This window comes from Ammodytes marinus (assembly GCF_949987685.1).
Source record: "Ammodytes marinus genome assembly, chromosome: 2".
Classification (NCBI taxonomy): domain Eukaryota; kingdom Metazoa; phylum Chordata; class Actinopteri; order Uranoscopiformes; family Ammodytidae; genus Ammodytes; species Ammodytes marinus.
Window position 1 is genome coordinate 14859925 of NC_137231.1, and position 19497 is coordinate 14879421.

General features: G+C 43.9%; 1 protein-coding gene across 1 annotated transcript in view; it reads left to right on the forward strand.

Annotated features, from left to right (window-relative positions):
• The window catches only part of arb2a (ARB2 cotranscriptional regulator A), a 269788-nt gene that overhangs the window by 45944 nt on the left and 204347 nt on the right, over positions 1 to 19497 (forward strand). The window contains exon 7 of the mRNA XM_080047168.1: positions 14782 to 15000. Coding sequence (XP_079903294.1) covers positions 14782 to 15000 — 219 coding nt within the window. The remainder of the gene's footprint in view (positions 1 to 14781; positions 15001 to 19497) is intronic.

Here is a 19497-nt window from a genome sequence, read left to right on the forward strand (position 1 = left end):
TGTCCTTGTGCATAAAAGTAGATTCTACTCTCCAACACCTTTTCAAATTAATATTTGTGATGGGAGCTATTCTGCCAGACCCAGTTTCTGTTCCCTGTCTTTGTTCCTGCGTTTGATGTAATGGAGGCAAGGACAAAGAGGAGAGCAGGCAGAGTGTGTGAAAATGGTAGTTAAGTGGGCTTAAGGGCTCCTTCAGTACCTTCTGAAAGGCCCGGACCCTGAATAGGACCCTCGCACTGCTAAGCTGTACTGCAGTAAACAAGACAGGTCCAGCACAAAGGTGCGTCTCAAATGAGCACAGACACCCTCCTCCTCCTCTCTCGCCCTCACCCCATCTCACCCCGACCTCCCACCCGACTCTGACATCTGGCCAATCCCAAGATCTGTCCTCACTCCTTCCCCTCCCCTTTTATTCCCCCCCCCGCCCTTCATTTTTCTTTTGCTCTCCTTCATATCTTTTTTTCTTGTTCTATAGTATTCCTTTTGGTGTGAGCGTGTTTGTGTTTTGTTGTCCCGGGTCCCGGCTGGACTTGCTTGCTCCCCCTAGCAAAGCCTTGTCCCCAGTGCTTGGGCGGTTCGGGCTCTTTTGTTTAGTTAATTGCAATGAGTATAATGTACTAGTCTCTCGGAGGTCCACCAAAGACAATTAGACAATCCCAAGAATTTAATGAGACACCACCAGCCTCAATCCCCCCATGCTCTCCTTTGAGAAACACCCTTACTCTCTCCGTTGGCACCGCTCTGTGATGTAGTGAGGATGGGGGGTTGCCACGCAGGTCGCATGTCTGTATCTGTTTGTGTTTACCAGATTGTTGGTCTGCCCATCAGAGAAATCACCCAGAGAGAAAATACCCAGAGAGCTGAAATGAAAAGAAAAGAATACCCTAAATATAATAATAAAGTATTCTGTCTAGATTTGAATTCTATATTTCTATGGCAGATTTCCAAACCTGTTCCACCATGGGATTCTCATCTGGAGAAATTGCTCTACCCGGACTGGACAGACTTCCCCGGAATGTCCGTGTAATTATTAAGAGCGTTTATCCTGTTCGCCCAGTGGAGGGACAGAACACTTGACAGTGTCATCCCCGAAAGGAAGAGGGATGGCTGGGGGGGGGGGGGATGATGGATCAAACCCTGGGTGGCCCTTTAAGGACTTCTCTCCACTCCTTTCTCTTACTCTCCCTCTTTTTGTCTATTTTTGTCTCTTTTATTTCTCCCATGGTGTTGCCATTCTCTTTTCCTTTGTCTTTTTCCCTGTCATACATTGCATCTTCCTAAGACCTGTCTGGATCATGCCAAGATATTAAAAAAAACAGCCTTTAAAACAGAGGAAATAACCATAAGTGATTCATTATATCTCTCTTCGCCTCACATGGAGATTAATTCCTAATTAATAATTAATAATCACTCAGCCATTGTCAAGTGCCTATAATTCACAACCTTAAGAAAATATACTTGAACCGCGCGATGAAGGAAAGAGTTTTTTTTCTTCTATTCCTTTTGTTTTCCCTTCTCTCCTCCATTTCTCTCATTCTTTCATTCCTTTACTTTCTTCCCCCTCCCTGGCTAATCATGGTGTTACAACAAAAGACGGGGCTCCATTATTGCATGTGTGCGTCCCAGAAGAAAGGAAATGAGAACGGGACAGAGGGTGGCCGTGGCCTGACACCGCACTATTAATCTTCCAGTAAAGCCTTGTCAGGCAGAAACGGACACAAATGGATCACTCCCATTAACTGGGGGAGTGTAGGTAAGGGCTTTAACAAGCGTTTACCAGAGTCCATTTTCTCACTAATGAAGAGGGGGAATACGCGACCTCCCAGCCAAAGCTGCCAGGCCGCACTTAAAGGTCTGGATGGAGGAGTAAAAGGAGGGAGGAAGAAGAGCTGGAGGAGGAGAGAAAATGGAGAATATGTGAGCATGGATAAAAAGCTCTGCTGTCAGTGCTGACCTGTTGTGTCAGGCATGGAATGAGATTTGGGCCACCTAACTGTTCCTTAACACACCCTCCATACACATGGCAGGACGAGGGCTCTGCCACAGCACTCTTGTGAACGTTACTTTGGAAAGCTCTAACAATGATGTGGGAAAAATAAGCCAATTAAGTTACCTCTTAACTTTCTAAAAATAATTTAATTGACTAACAATTTGCCCCTTGCAGCTCGCATTGCCACATTCAAGAAGAGATTAGAGCCCCCACATGTTTCCATAGTGTAGTCAGACACACACACACACACACACACACACACACACACACACACACACACACACACACACACACACACACACACACACACACACACACGAACACACACACACACACACACACACACACACACACACACACACACAAACACACACACACACTCTCTTAATAGATATTCACGCACAAGGGCCCACAGTTGTCCCATTCTCTTTGACACCCCAATCTTTTGGGAGTAAGACAGCGGGGCCACTATGATAGGTGTCATCTCATAAGGGCTTTGCGTTTATGCGCCATGTTTTAAACATGTGTCTGTCACAGTCCCGAGCTGTCTCCCGGGCTGTCATGTTTGTGGCCAGAGTTCTGTCCACGCAGCACTGGGACCTGCTGGTACTGTGTGGCACGGCACTCTGGGATGTCTCTGCAACACAAGCGCACTCCCAAAGGGGTGTGTGTGCTTTTTTATGAATGTGTTGGAGTGTGCCAGGTGTGTGTGTGTGTGTGTGTGTGTGTGTGTGTGTCTGCATCTGCGAGTTAGCTGGGGAGACTTGGACGAAGAGTTTTTAATGCATGATGTCCCTTGCCTCTTGCCCCTTGACGCGAGCTGGATGGGCAAGTGACGTGTTTTTGAAAAGCCCCGTGATAATAAGAGATGTGCTGGAAACATATCAAGGAATGGAGCCGTGGTGGCTTTGAGTAATTCATCAGCGCGCATTCAGATGTCAAAGTGTAGTTTTAGGCCGGTAAACATGTAAACAGGTCCTTCAATAGTTAGGAAATTTCAGTTGCAAGTTTGCCATTAACGGATCTTTTTTTATATAACGGATTTCTCACAGAGGCTGTCTCCAAAATGATGCCATGCGTGTTGTGTACCTTTTTAGATAGGTCAGTTGAGCATCAAACTGCTGATAAGGCGGTAATATCACTAGATAGCTGCGTTGGGCTGTTGTTTTCCTCCGTGTCAAGAGGCTGTTAACAATGGGACTCGTTTCGCAGCCGCAGCCAGATCAGTGGAGCTGGTGTCATTAAAGAGATAGCAGCACACGCTGACCCGGGTTGATACCCCGCATAGTGAGCAAAGAGAGAGAGAGAGAGAGAAGAGGAGAGGAGAGGAGAGGAACGACCCAGCCCGACTGTCTGTTATCACTGGGGCTCTGTGTTCCACCGTCTCCCAGGGGAAAGTAACGAGACGAGAGGAAAGACTTCACCTTCCTCCTCCCAGACACCCCCACTCCCGCTCCTAGGCAGCCCCCCCCCTTCCCTCGCCCCACGCCCCAAACATTTTTAATTATATCTTCTCCCAAGTAGTAGCGGCTCAGTAACCAAGGAGCTGACATTGATGCATGTGCTGATAAATCCGCAAACACTGGAAACAAGATTAACAAAGATTTTGAGGAAAGGGTGACAGCTAATTTTGCGCAATGGTCGGCGCCTCATTCAAAGAGTGATGTTTTTGATAGAGCGAGCCACGCCTGAGAATTCATGCTCCACACAGGGGAGGGGAGGGGAGGGGGAAGGCAAACATAAAGCGCGAGGAGTTCCGCGGCATTTGCACTTTTTAAAAATTGTTATTTTCTTTTCTTTTTCTTTACGACTCTCTCTGTCACTCCGGTCATCTGAAAAAGACTATTACTAACCTAATATGAAAGTGTTATTTTTTTTTAATTAAAAAATCAAACAACTTGCACAACAATGGCAAAAGAAATAACCTATACGAATACACAGCGTATCTGCTTCTGTGCCTGTCTGTGGGCATTTATATGGCTGTGTGTGTGTGTGTGTGTGTGTGTGTGTGTGTGTGTGTGTGTGTCAGTACAAGTGTGTATTATGTGCCAGTCTAATCAGTGTGATCTAATCAACAGTGTGTATTGTGGAGTCGGTGACATGCCACGTGGTCCTGTCTCTGAACTGGCTCTCAACCCACTAAGACACCGATACACACTCCTCTGAGAGAGATATCAGTCTGCCGCATCACACACACACACACACACACACACACACACACACACACACACACACACACACACACACACACACACACACACACACACACACACTAGGAGAGAGAAAGACGAGATAACAATCATACTTCCACAGCTGATTCCCTATTTTCTCATCGAAGGAGCCACACCACCACTCTCTTCTCTTTCTCCTCCCTCCTGCAGCCAATTTCAGGTCTATACAGTAGAAACATCTTGTAGATTTATTTTGTTCCTATTTCATGCCTTCTTTGATTTTTTCCCTCTTTCCCCTTTTTTTTCCACCTCTTTATGTGATGTCTCCCTCGCTCAGAATCGGCCTCCCTGTGTCTGTCGGCAGCTGACAGCTTCTTTCACTTTTCTTTGTCAATTTCTCCTTCTCCTTCTCCCTCCGTCTCTCTGTCTTTCTAGCTCTCTTTTTCATCCACCTCCCCCCCTCCCTCCCTCCCTCCCTCCATCTGCTTTCGCTTTTGTTTGCCCGGCCCCTCTCCCATCCCAACTTGATAATGAGGAATGCGGTGTGACCCTGACCTCCATCGGCCCTGCAACCACCTTCGACCTCTTTCAGGTGACCTCCGGGCCCTGTTTTGACAGCTTGATTAATTACCAAGTGTTATGATTTATGAGAAAAGCAGTATGTAAAAATAATAGACAACAGGTGGTCTTAAAAAAAAAAGTGCTAGATTTGAAAGAGCTTCTAGTGAGGATTGTGGTGGCGGTGGTGGGGTTGAGGGGGTTGGTCTGTGGAAGAGAGAGAGAGAGAGAGAGAGCTGTAGAGAGAGAGAGGATGTGTTTTACAGCCGCTTTCCATGGTAAATTGCTTTCAACCGTTTTTTGAAGGCTACATCGGGTTAATAGGAAAATGTCTATTGCTCCATGCATGGTTTCCTTAGTTGCCACAGCATGGATTTCTCCACATGTATTTTGGCCGTATGGCGAGAGGATGAAGGGGATTCCAACATGCATGCGTAGCTCCATGTGTGTGCTGTGAAGCATAAAGCCAGCCATGTGGTAATGACACTATGGAAAATGTGCTGGAACACATACATGCGTAGTCACACACACATAAGAGACACTATATTCCCAGCCACCTTCTTTTCTAGGTTACATCCTGTGAAAATAAGCAGGGTAAATGGCAGGACAGAGCCAGCCCACAGTGTTTACCCTCAACACTTGAAACACAGCTTGTGATTGGCTGTGGCGACCTCCCCCTGACTCATGGACCTGTGGTGCAGCTCCACTTAGAGGGAGGTCACACTATCGGACCATTGGAGTTTGTGTGTGTGTGTGTGTGTGTGTGTGTGTGTGTGTGTTTGTCATTGTGGTTGTGTATCTGTGAGCTAATACAGTGGCCTTCAGATTTATTACTTCTTGCATGATTGTATTCTGTTACACTCTCACAGTGTACAATACCACGGCAGATAGAAATGAATATTTTACACATAGAAGATGGCACATTTCATCTTCGTGAAAGGTCACGCTTCACATGAAAAATCACACGCACGCACGCACGCACGCACGCACGCACGCACGCACACACACACACACACACACACACACACACACACACACACACACACACACATCACACAGTGACAGTCAGCAACAAGACCACCAGTTTCTCTCTGTGGCTGTGGCTCCTAGGTCACAATAACAGGGCAGAGGTGAAGGGATTCCTCTTGGACCTTTGCCCCATGGAGGTCATAGTGGTCCTGTGATCTTCAGTAAGATTAATACCCCGGGTGCAACAGCATGGTCTCATTATTCACACAACACAGTGCCGTTTACTGTAAGATAACACCGAAACATAGCTTAAACACAACTGAGAAATCAAAACGTGAATTTGCAAAAAACGAGAAAAATACTTAAATTTATTTTAGAGCAATTATGTCATCATGGGCATAACTGAAATGACACCTGTGACACAGCGAGTGAAACTTTGCCGATTCAGCTGTAATGGGAAGTTATTTTTTCATTTACCAGACATATGTATTATAATGTATGTATCTAATTTTGTAATTTACCATGGCACACTCGCATAAACTTGTGTATTATTTTAACATGGTGATGGGTCTACATATGTGCACGTGTCTCCAATGTTTAGATGTGTCCTGCCATTGACCCCCGACTGGCTCAGTCTGTACATATGGCCATGCGTCTCGCACCCACCGTGTGTGTGTGTGTTCATGTGTGTTAACGCACTAACTACCTGTCCAGATGGTGAAGTAGAAACATTCATCGACAGCGCTCTTTAAGATTTCACATGAATCCCTTTCTTTTTCTCTCTTTTTTTTACTGTAGTTGAAAGGCGCTTTTGGTGTCATTGTTGTCATCATGGTCATCAGAAATGGATATTTCACTGACATTGCAGAGTTGAAATGCTTTGTTTTTTTGTGCAATCTTGTTTAGAACTAAACTTTTGAAGAGCAAGTGGAATACTTATTTTTCCCTATCATCATTATAATCATCATCTTCAGTTTGCCTTGTATTCGCTCATTCCGTGGCCGACTGAACTCAGGTATTGTCTGTCGTCCTCCCTTCCACACACTGTTATTGGTGGCCTTTAGGACAGGCTTGCTCCTGGGAAGCCTGCACTCCTCTTGTCTTCCCTTTCTTTTGTAGCTTCCCTGCCTCCCCCTCTCTGCACACCTCTCTCCCTGATTTATACATTAAATAGTTAGGCAGGAGGGCAGGGAGGCACCTATCATTCCATGATCTATATCTCTCTGTGCCCTCATTAAAAATACATGTGTATGCTTAGGGGAGACAATATAGAATATATAAATCAAAATGCTAACGGCGTCAGAATAAGCCTCCTGTATTTATTTCCCCATAGCTTTCCCTCAGTGGGGCTGAGAATTTTCCGTCCTGCTTACTGTATTTTTGTCTTCTTGCTGGCAAGCACATGTGTGATACTTTAATATTAAAGTATACTGGAAATATTGTTAATTTATTATGTAACTGTTTTGAGAATCCGCCCAAGCAACACTGCTGGATTAGATGTGGATTATTAAAATAGCCCAGTTTACTATTTTTCTTTATTTTAATTTGAAAAAAGCTAAGTGGCTATGAAGCTGCTTTACACATTGGTGAGTCTGCTCTGAAATACTGTGTTTGGTGAGTTAACATTCACTGTTGTGTCTTTGCAAATGACACGCTGTTTCTTCTGTAAAGTTAAAAAAAAAAAAAAAAAGAATTGACAAATGACTTGTGTAACATTTACTTGCACAATCGATAGCTCTGACAATTTCCACCTGGACGGTGATTAATGCTACATCCACCCCCAATCTAGCAACCCACACCCCCAACCCTGCACCTCCCTCTGTGTGTGTCGTGCTGAGAGCAGATGAAGCAGTCCTCCGAACTGTGTGTGTGTGTGTGTGTGTGTGTGTGTGTGTGTGTGTGCGCACGTGTGTGTGTGTGTGTGTGTGTGTTTGTTTTTGTGCCAGTGTCTGTCCAGTAACGGGGGATGCTTGATCAACCATTGAGCATGGTTAGGGGCTGACCAAATTCACAGGTTCACAGATGTGTCGTGTATGGTAAATAATTGACACATAAAGTTGCTTTGGCATTGCACTGAGTGACTAACTTAACTGAGTCTGTGCGGAGAGTGTCTCTATGTCTATCCTTTTCACCGAGGTGCTGAAAATAGACAGGTCGGGAAGGAGCGAGACAGGAAGAGGGGGAAATAGAAAAGTGAAAACAAGAGAGAAAGAAATGTAAATGTGTGAGCATGAAAAGAAGCAGAGGCATCAGGGATCAGAAGCTGTGCTATTCTCTTCACTTCCTCCACCCCACTGCTCCACTTTGAACTCATTTATAAATATTCAGCTCCACATATAAACAATATCCAAATGAGCCCAGACATCCATGCCAAGGTTAAAGAAACCCGCTGCTGCTTATTACAGAAGTACAACTACTTGACTAGCTCAAAAAGGTTAGCCTCTCGTTCTGACCTAAACTATTTGTGCTCATTAAGATCAAGAAAGAGACAATCATTACCGGGGAGTCTTATTTACTTTGACCAAATTAGTGTACGGCTACATTAGTGGGAGCCAAACACCTAATACAGTCTTTGAACTTGAAGTGAAAAGTCGAATTTTCCGAGAAACTTAATTAAATGTGTACGCTTTATTAGAGGAGAAAAACTATGCAGTGGGCGATTTTGCTTCAAATGAACTCAGATGGGGGTGAGAAGAAGCTCCAGTTTGTCTTACTTTTCCTATGTAAACATTTGTGTTGGCTGTTAATTTGATTGCTTAATCTTACAAGGATGTGGGGCTAAACAGAGATTAGAAAAAAATCAATTTAAAGTCAGGAATCTCGTATGTATTTATCAATCATTTATCAGTAATTTATGGCATTTAGGGAACACTGTTTTTAAACTATTTTGGTCATTTTAGATGCTTATTTTTTGAATTTTCTTTTTCTATCAACCTTTGCATTTATTTGTGTTATCTTCTAATAAACTGTGGGATAATAATATTGAGTAACATTTAATTATCTTCTGCATGTACTTGCATGGCCCTGTGGGTATCGCTAGGTATCAAGAAGATGATTGATTTTGTGCCGACAGGCTGATGACAGTCCAGTCTCATCCCCTCTCACGTCAGATCCACACATGTCTTTTCATAGCCCTGGTGGACAGTACAGTAAGCGCTACACTCCCACCCTTCTGCTCTTCACACAGAGATACATAGCTGTGGGTATGGGGGGTCCCAGACTGGTGCTGTGTTAAAATGAAAAAAGGGGGCACCGTGACTTAATCTGACATTTCTGTGCGATCTGTGTGGTATCTCGGCTTCAGGGAGAGGGGGAGTGGGAAAAAATGGAGAGAGAGAGAGTTAGGGAAAAGAAGGGAATGGGATGGATAAAGGGGCCCTGCGTGCAAAAAAATCTCACGTAGAGACGGAGACAGACAAGGTCAAGCGGAGCAGGGTGGCCCTGAGAGGGAGAGTGTACTGGTTATTACAGTATTTACCTTCTTTTTCAGCTCCTTTGTTCTTTTTGGAGGAACAATCCGTGTTTTTCTGTGTTTTCATCCTTTCCTGTAAACGGCTTTTTTACTTCGGCCGCAAGTAACTGAAATGCAAAAAAACAAAAACTGCGAAGCGTCTCTGCCCTATTTTCAAACGTAGCCTTGCTCCGCGGTCGGCCATTGTGCCTGGTTCAGATCTCTAACCCGACTGTAGCCTGCATACATCCCTCCCCTCCTCCTCCTCTTATTGGGTATGCCATGCTGGGTGACCCTTTCCCTCCTTGTCAGTCAAGCCTCAGAAGCGAATCAGGAGCGGCGTATTGCTGAAACAAGGAAGTGGAAAAGAAGGCTGTTGAGAAAAAAGGGTGCGCCATTTACCCTGATCCTAACAGCCCCCCGACAGAAAACTAATAAAGTAAGCAGCCCCCGAGATCCAATTTCAATACAATACACCTACAGACTGCACGCTGATTCTTGATGCGTACGCCCTGATACATAATGCGCTGAAATATAAATACAATATAAAGAAGAGCATTTATATGCTTCTATTGAGCAAGCAGCCACACACATACAAACCTCAAATTCACACAACCATACCATTCGCTTTTCTCACTGCATGCACCCGTGACCGCTATCAGCCGTGCTTTGTACCTGTCAAGTGCTGTCCTTTTTCCCTGTGCCCAAAGCCCTGCTCACTACATGAGAGCTCTCACATCAAAGCTTCGCTGAGCTCCACACGCACAGATGAAACACCCTCTCACTCCGGCCGCCTCTCTCCCCGCTTCCGCACATTAGACACATTTCATTTCATTACGACAACACCGGAAAAAAATAGAGGTGCTCCTGTCTTAAAGGGACATCTTATGTACTCTCCTTCACACTCGTGTACTCCTTCACACGTCAACACACACACACACACACACACACACACACACACACCATCTGCTTTCTTTAGAACTAATGTGAATGTAAGGGAAAAATAATGATCCGTTACCATCAAAGTTCTTGTGGAAAAACGGCATCTAATTTGACCACAAGGAGGGCAACTCATCGTCATCAAAAGATTATCGACAATATTGCTTAGACAGCACGATGGTATGGCTCCAGTTCTGTATTAATAAAAAAAGAATGCTGAAAATCCTGATAATTATATTGCAGCTTCATATATGTTTTTGTTCTATAAATAAATGTGCGCATCAGGGTTTTTTAAAGGACTTCACAGTGCTCAATGTAGGCGAGATCGAGCCGCTGACAGAGGAAGAGGTTTCTTCATCACTATGATGATGAGACAAGCCCTGGTTTCCGTAGCAGCGGTAGCCTTTGTTATGCTATCTGGCGTTGGACAGGCCCACAATGGAGCGCTAAGGAGCGTCCGAGGCGGGGTGACGGGGGTCGGGGCGACCCTCTTGACCGCTGGCCCCGGGGCAAGGGACTCAGTATGGTGGTGGCACAGGGGCACACACAGGGCATGGGAAGAGACTTAGCCTGCATACAGCATCAGAAAGACAAGACTGACCTAACGCTAAGGGGCCGTGTGTGTGTGTGTGTGTGTGTGTGTGTGTGTGTGTGTGTGTGTGTGTGTGTGTGTGTGTGTGTGTGTGTGTGTGTGTGTGTGTGTGTGTGTGTGTGTGTGTGTGTGTGTGTGTGTGAGTGAGTGTGTGTGTGTATAGCACAAAGGCAAAGTGACCCAATGTTAGCAATGTGTGTGAGAGATTTAGTCGGATAAAAAGAGCTGGGGTGACCCAAGGTTTCCAACGTGCATTTGTGTAAGATTCACAGTTTGACAGCACATCACAACACAAAGATCTGATTTAGCAGGTGTATCCACTGTGTGTGTGTGTCTGCATGTGGGAGAGCTTTAACAGTTAGCTACAAACACAAAGGCCCAATGACCTAACTCCAGAAGGGTGCATGAAGAGATCTATGGAGAGATTTAGCTGTCACACACAACAACGCAAAGACTGGTATGATGCACATTAGCTCTGTGGGAGAACTTAGTTGTGTGGGATTTCAGGGAAGCATTGACATTGTGCTTTGCAATCAAATAGTCTTCCTCTATAACATTTGTTATTTTAGATTTTTGTTAAACAACTAGACAAACATAAATCTGTAGTCATTTATAATCTATCGTATTTTTTAACACAAGGACATTATAAAACAGCCTTAATTCAGATCAAATTAGAATATATATATATATATACTGTATATATAATTCTAATTTGATATATATATTTTTTTAATCTAGAAAAATTGTAACCAAATGCTTTGTTGTTCTCAGTCCACAACACTCATTGTTGTATATTTGGTTGATTGGATTGATGAATAAGAGGAGGATATGTCCAGACAGGGCGAGCAATGTTGTCTTGACATCAACACAGACCTCTCAGTGTTGAAATAAATGATGGTTTCCGACATAGAGGTGAACTCAAGCGGCCCTGCTCCTACAGACTAAGTACGCCGACGACACTAGTCGCCTTTACAGAAATGTCCTTCCGGGTGACTGGACAGCTGAAAGGGTTAGCACTGTTAGCTCGGTTAGGTGTGTGTATTAGCCTCTCCAAAAGGGAAAGGCTATAGGGCACTCACAGTTAGCATAAGGATGCTAAAGGCCAGTAACCGGGCCACTTAAGGTTACCAATAGTATGCTTAAGGCCAGCAAGGGTTATTGACCAGTAAGGGGTTAGAGTAAGACCACGGAAGACTTAACATGGTTGTAGGCCACTCAGGGTTAGCATCAGAACACGTGGACCAGTGTTGCTAAACCATTAACTCTTGGCCTTGTGAACCAGGATTAGGGGAAAGAAGAATTGCACACAAAGTGATATGATGATGGTGAAGTGCAAGAGGATTTTCCTCTTCCTTTCTTTCTGTCATTACGTCCTTGTGTTTGTGGGAAATTAGTTGACGGTGCTGTGGACTTTTGATTTTTTTTTCAGTGTTAATTTTTTTTTCTTCAGAAATACATTTTATTCATCACCTTTGTGTTTATTCATTTATTGGTTTTAAATGTTAATTGGTTTTTATGATGCTGCTGCCACAGGCTGAACTGGTTCTAGTCAGTTATTTTATCAGGCAGCCACCAGTGGGCAGTGGCACAAAGCTGGTGTGGATCTCTTTTAGAATACATCTCTGTCTCTTTTTATGCCTTCTATATCTATCTTTGTCTTATAATTTCCTTATGTATCCATCACTCTTTTCCCCTCTCTTCCGCTCCCTTCTTCCCTTACCCACTTACTTATTTTTCATCAGGCGATCCATCTGTCTGAACTCCCGTATTTGTGTGCAAATGTCTCGGTGATGTCTGAAGGCTGAATTAAGTCCCCCCTAATTGATCCTCCAACTTCACTTTCTCTACTCTCTCTCTCACACACACACACACACACACACACACACACACACACACACACACACACACACACACACAAACACAGACTAATAAAAATCCTGTTTTTGGAAAAAGCATAATCTACCTGGGATTTGCATACAAACTGTAACGTGGACATGTAGTATTTTAAAAGTCATAAATCACCTGCTAAATTACCATTAGGCTTGCTGTGCCTTGGAGTAAAATACAACATTTAATTCCATTATCATTCACATGCCTTTAGGTAAGGATACATTCTTTAAAGCTGAAAGTATCATTTGAAAATATATTTTTTTAATTTTCGGTGTTATTTAAAAGTAGTCAAATAATTCTCACAACACAGACTTTAATTATAACAATTAGCATGGTGTCCATTTCAACTTTAACTTTCTTAAGTGAATTAGCTTTATATAACGTTTTTTACATTCAAAATGTATGTCCATCGAGGGAAGTGCAGCACTGTCTAAATTTGAAAAGTGAGAATCAGACTAATTTCATAATCTGAATAAGTGAGAAAGTGTCATTTGCCAAGGCAGGTGCTAAGGGAGGGGGTGTGTGGCAGGTTTGATGTTGATGGGCACAGGAGGGACACACACTCATGCTGCGTCAACAGAAGAAAAGCACATTGTGTTAACACTTATTAAGAAGAAGGAGATGTGCCGCTCTGAGAAGACTGTGTGTGTGTGTGTGTGTGTGTGTGTGTGTGTGTGTGTGTGTGTGTGTGTGTGTGTGTGTGTGTGTGTGTGTGTGTGTGTGTGTGTGTGTGTGTGTGTGTGTGTGTGTGTGTGTGTGTGTGTGTGTGTGTGTGTGTGTGTGTGTGTGTGTGTGTGTGTGTGTGTGGTGGTGATTTGCAGAGAAGCTGAGCGACACCGCCTTGCTTAACTCCATCTCACAACTCTTAAAGGGTTTTTTGTCAGCACTGATGCCTTTCATACTCCTTAGTGTGCGTGTGTGTGTGTGTGTGTGTGTGTGTGTGTGTGTGTGTGTGTGTGTGTGTGTGTGTGTGTGTGTGTGTGTGTGTGTGTGTGTGTGTGTGTGTGTGTGTGTGTGTGTGTGTGTGTGTGTGTGTGTGTGTGTGTGTGTGTGTGTGTGTGTTGGAGCAGGCATATACCCGTAAGTAAGTTTGGCTCTTGTGTGTAATTCACAATGGGGGTTGCATGCGAAAAGCAAAGCAAAAGTGAAACAGGAATCCATCCATTTCCTGCTTTAGTTTCAGAGTGCTTGGGACAATAAACACAGTTAATTAAAATGGCCTCCAAGTTGAAGAAGCCACTGAAGGGTAAAAGACAACTTCCCTTTCTTTTCCCTAGTTTTTTTTCTCTAACATTTGGACACTTCTTAACTCTTCTTTTAATTTTTGGCATTCTGAATAAGTGCATTGATTTTTATTTATATGAATTCAGATACTATTTTTGTGGAAACATTTTTTTTATTGAGTTTGAGCTGTAGTGTTATCTGAAGAAGTTTCAAGTCTCACACACACACAAACACATATACACACACACGTACATATGCAGTTGTGCCAAACTCTTTAGTTGAGAAATGGTGGGATCGATTGGGTTTGATATTAAGTGACACATGGCCTTTGGAGTCACTAAATGCTACTCACTGAGTGAAACCAGCGCTGCTGAATTCCAATCCCCCAGTTACTTCTAATGCTTGTCCCTGCAGTGACATTCTCTCCTCCGTCTCTTTCTCTGCCATTTACTTCCCCGAGTCGTCTCACAATCATCTTTCAAGTGTTGTTTCTGTATTATTTGTTATTATTTGTTTCTGTATTTGTTTTTCTTAAACCATGAGTAACTATCAGACTTTGGCTAGGAAGTTTGACAAAGTTAATATCGTCTTTTTCCGGAAGTAAAAATGGATAGATAAATAGCTAAAATATAATAAAACTAAATGTATTCACATAACATGTTATGTTTAATAGAATGTATATATGCATTTTCAAAAGTACAAAAAAAAAATATCTATTACTACTTTTTGAATACAAAATGTCTACCCGAAGATACATTTGTTTCATTGATGTTCTGTAAATATTGAGTGCTCTTTCACATTTGTCTTTTTGTTTTTAAATACCTTGAGTATTCTCAACCTGCTTAATTCTTAATTTTTATTTGACATTTTAAAGACCATTTTATAAAAAAAGGTCTGTAAATACAGTTTATGGTATACCACATTGATTTGAAATAGTTATATAGAAACTAATGAATATATCAAATATCAAAAACACTTCTTATTATTATGTTTTTAGGAAGGCTACGGTGTGATTGTGCTCAACCCCAACGAGAACTACCTGGAGGTGGAGAAGCCGGCCGTGTCCTCTCCCCTGCCCTCGCCGACTGAACCCTCAGACGAGCCAGCTGAGAAGAGGGAACGCAAAGATGACAAAGAGGGCAAAAAGAAGAGAGAATTCTACGAGAAGTACCGTAACCCGCAGAAGGAGACAGAGACAGAGCGGATCCCAATACGGGTAAGTCAGTCGGAGAGTGGGGAGGGAGGGAGGGAGGGATGGAAAGAGGGAGGGAGGGAGAGACAGAAAAGAAAGGCAGGAAGGAAGGGAGACGAACGTATGGATGTTCATCAAAAGCAGACATGATGGGGGAGGTCGGACAGAGTGACAGTTTAGGGTCGTGGGAGGAGGCATGGAGAGGAGGCATAGGTGAGCAAAAGGGAGGAAAGAGACAAAAAGAGGCAAAGGAGGTGCGGGGATGAGGAAAGGTTGGGAGGTGGCTTTTCCGAGGAAGCGAGGGAAGGAAATGTTAGGTAACGAGGGATGAAGGGAGGTGAAGGGGAGAAAGAGAGAAGCTCTTGTGTGGTCAGCCCGTGTGTGAAGAGGTTGGCCGGGCTCCAGTCGCCTCTCAGTGAGGCAAGTGCTAACCACATGGCTACCTCCCTCTCTCTCTCTCTCTCTCTCTCTCTCTCTCTCTCTCTCTCTCTCTCTCTCTCTCTCTCTCTCTCTCTCTCTCTCTCTCTCCCTCAGATGGTGGGCTGGTCAGTGCAGCACTGGCCCTTCACTCTTGTTGACCGCTGGGATTATTATCTCCCGAACACACACTCTGCAAACACACTGCAACATTCTTATCATTCTGCACTGAGCGTACACCCCCTAATCATAGACACACACACATATACATACACACATGCACACATACACACACACACACACACACACAGACAGACACGACTCAAGGCACCTCCTAGCTTGGCAAGTTTACCTTGCGGTAAGACAAAGGAAGGGGCCCTTTGAAAAAATCTGGTTCATTGTGAAGAATAAATATGGCTAAACTGATGATACATTAAACAACGTTTTCCAGTTCATAGGTGTCTATTGGTTCCCCACTGCCAACATACTGAATAGTTTTCCACTTCAATAGGGTCCAGACAATTTGGATTTGTTTTTGTAACAGTTCTCCTTCACTAAGATTTTATAGATAATGAGCTGGACTTTTCACAGATTTTCATATGAGAGGAGTCACCTCACAGATTGTCTGCATCTTGCTTTGGTTGATGGCATTGGCGTCGCAGCAACACATGTACATTTGTATATGTGGGTGGCTGTGTGTGTGTGTGTGTGTGTGTGCGCGCGTGCGTCATGTGTGCGTGTATGTGTGTGTTTGAAATACGTCAGTCTCTGGTGTCTGACAAGAGTTAGGGCTGCTGGGGGACTAGCCGTCGTTGTGTGAGCTGTCAACGCAGGCTTTTTTTCTCACCCCCCCTGGCAGTACCTTTACACACACTCTAATAAGGGATAATTAGCAGCAGTTGTATCTTACTCCATCACACTTCTTTACACGTACCCTCGCTGCTTTCCCAATCACACAACTGATGAAGTTAAATTAACACTATTTGACATGCGCATAATGGTAAATAATCCATCATATTCACAGAATTCACGGTAATGCAGTCAAACTCACTTCACTTCTTGTGGCACTTTTTAGTTTGTGAGTTTTTTATATCATATCACAGTTGTCTGTATATACTTTATATACTGTGTATATATCTTCTCCAAACCATTCCCTGAAATCTTTACTACTCAGTAATGTAATGTGAGGTCATTAAAACAGTTTCAAACACGTTTTCTTTTTGTACCCTATGAGGTAACATGCATATATTCTCATTTTGACACTGGGCTCGGCTAGCTTTCACCATGTCTGCTTAATGCATGCTGGACGGGACCGCAGTGTCTCGGAAGTACCGTGCAGTTTAACAGCCTTTGCGTTTCACGACTCCATGAGATGAAAGCCAGGAGAGACAACATAATGAGTCACTGAAGCAAATACCCCTCTAGCCCAGTGCAATGTTAATACGCTTTTTTCTCTTTAATATACTATAAGGTAGTAGCCTGGAAATCCTGACCCTGATATCTTGAACGATAGAGGGTCTGGCGACGATCAATAGTAATTTCCAACTCTAGGGGCGGCTCCTACTCGTGCATTTCAAATGCCACTGCACGCAGTTGGATAGCACTACAACCAATCAGAGCGATGCACAAGTGACGTAAGCCCCGTTCGTTTAGCGAACAGCTGTTAAACTGTTCAATTAAACGTTTGCCGTTGTCGGTCGGCAAAACAGAACATTCCACTTACTTGCTAGTGAAAGCTATGAGTCCCGTCTTCCAATTCGTTAAGGGTCGAGGCCAAAGCAGTCTCAAACTCACACAACATATCCGCAGCCATCTTTGATGTTTACTATCACAGCTTCGACGTCGCATGCACGTCACTGTCGTCATCCGGTTACGTCCTCCCCAGAGCACCATATAAAGGGCTCTGGCGCGCCCATATTAGATAGAACCAATTGAAACGTTATACCAGATTTCTGGTAGTCTTGATAAGCTTCAACGGAGCGTCTCCAGACCAACACGCGCAGCAAATTTAATTTGCCAGCGCCTAGTGGCAGGTCTGGGAATGCCAGGCTAATAAGGTAGCACATTGATAATCAAATTATCCGTCCAGACTGGTCCAATATTCAGTGTTGTGGCATTTAGAGCAGAGAGATGGATACAACGTGGATGGATGGATATCTGTCTCTCTTTTCAGACCAGCAGGCTAATATAAAATCGTCCCCCTCTTTAACCGCTATCCAACTACATGTGTCCTTAGATGCTGGGATTGCAAAACTCTCAAGAATAAAGATTAATGAGTTAGCAGGTTGGCCCAGTGTTGGTGCCCCTTGAATGTTGACCTTTGACCCAGAAGTCAGCAGGATGTTGGCGTGTATGACCTCGCCTCTATCGGCCACGCCTCCTCCCGCATTGCTTTGGTCTCTCCACTGCTCTGCCTCTGTCCGCCCCAGAGTAAGCTGTCACACACACACACACACACACACACACACACACACACACACACACACACACACACACACACACACACACACACACACACACACACACACACAGAGTCATGCACCCGCATATAGATATGCAAAGGCTCACACATATAAACTGGCATACAAAAGAGTAAAAGAGGTGGAAAAAGAACTTTGGTTTTGACATGTGTGTCTGTGTTTGTGTGTGTGTGTGTGTGTGTGTGTGTGTGTGTGTGTGTGTGTGTCTATAAATCTTTCTCCTTCACCTCTGTTAATCGGGGTGGGTGGTGGATCAAATCAAACCTCTTAAGCAGGGCTGTTTTCATCTCACACACACACACACAAACCTTTTTTTATTCACCACACCTCACACTCTAACTCCCGCTGAGCTGCCAGACCACCTGCACACAGCCATTCAAGCACAGAGAAACGCACGCACGCACACACACACACACACACACACACACACACACACACACACACACACCTCAAATGCACTCAACTATAAACCTATAGTCCTCATAGTATTAAATCCAACATTACACAAAATAACTATAAACTTGAATTACGACCTGTTTTGTTCTGTATTTATACCTATGAGAGATTGAAAATTGCATTGACCATTTTCCTTTTTTTACTACATCTGCTCAAAGAGACACACACACACACACACACACACACACACACACACACACACACACACACACACACACACACACACACACACAACACACACACAAACACTAGCCCCCTGATAGAGTTGAGTTGATTAATACGCTTCCTTACACCCATTAATAAGCTCTTAACTACTTTTAGGATTCTAACTTTTTAGCCTTGGGTTCATAGTGTGCAACCTCTCAACCTTATCTAATCCCCCTCCTCTCCTCTCTACCGGATCACACACCACTGGGCCGTGTTTAGGGGGATGTTGGGGTGGAGGGAGAGGGAAAGAAGGATGACAGTGGGAGGGAGGGATGGAAGGATAGAACGTCTGATCGGAGCGAGGGATGCTGCTGAGGATAGTGGAGGGGTGGAGGGGGGTGGGCGCTCTGCTCTCTTTAGCACTTTGCCATATAGAAGTTTGGGAGTTCACTTTACTTTGAATTTTAGCAGTAATCCAGTTAGCTATTTTCTGTCAGCCAAGCGGAGGAATGGCAGGAACAAAAGGCACATTCATAAGAAGCTTCCAAAGAGTTCACCCAAGGCTGGCTGGCTGGGATTAGGCCAGCAGGCCCTGGAAAGAAGAAGGGGAAAAAAGAGCAAAGGGGACAAAAAACAGAGCTTTGCCTTTCTCCAAGCACACCACTTATTTATTTTATTTATAAATGATTGGAATTATTTTCCCTTTTTTTTTGGTTATTTATGCTTTTCCATGAAGCATCTCACATTGTACATTCATTTAATGTTCAGAGAGAGAGATAGACAGACAGACAGAGAGAGAGAGAGGCCCTAAATCCAATGGCATTTTTTTAAGTTGCAGATTGAGTCCATTGCTTAAAAAAAGAAAATCCTGCTGTATTATGGGTCTCCAATTTCTTGGTGACAGATGTGGCACAGACAGACAGGGGGTCTTGTGCTATGCTATCACGTTCAGATCTGACTGTTGTGGATTGTACAGTATGTGTGTTTCCTAAAGGAAGAGAAGCATCCATTATTTAGGCCC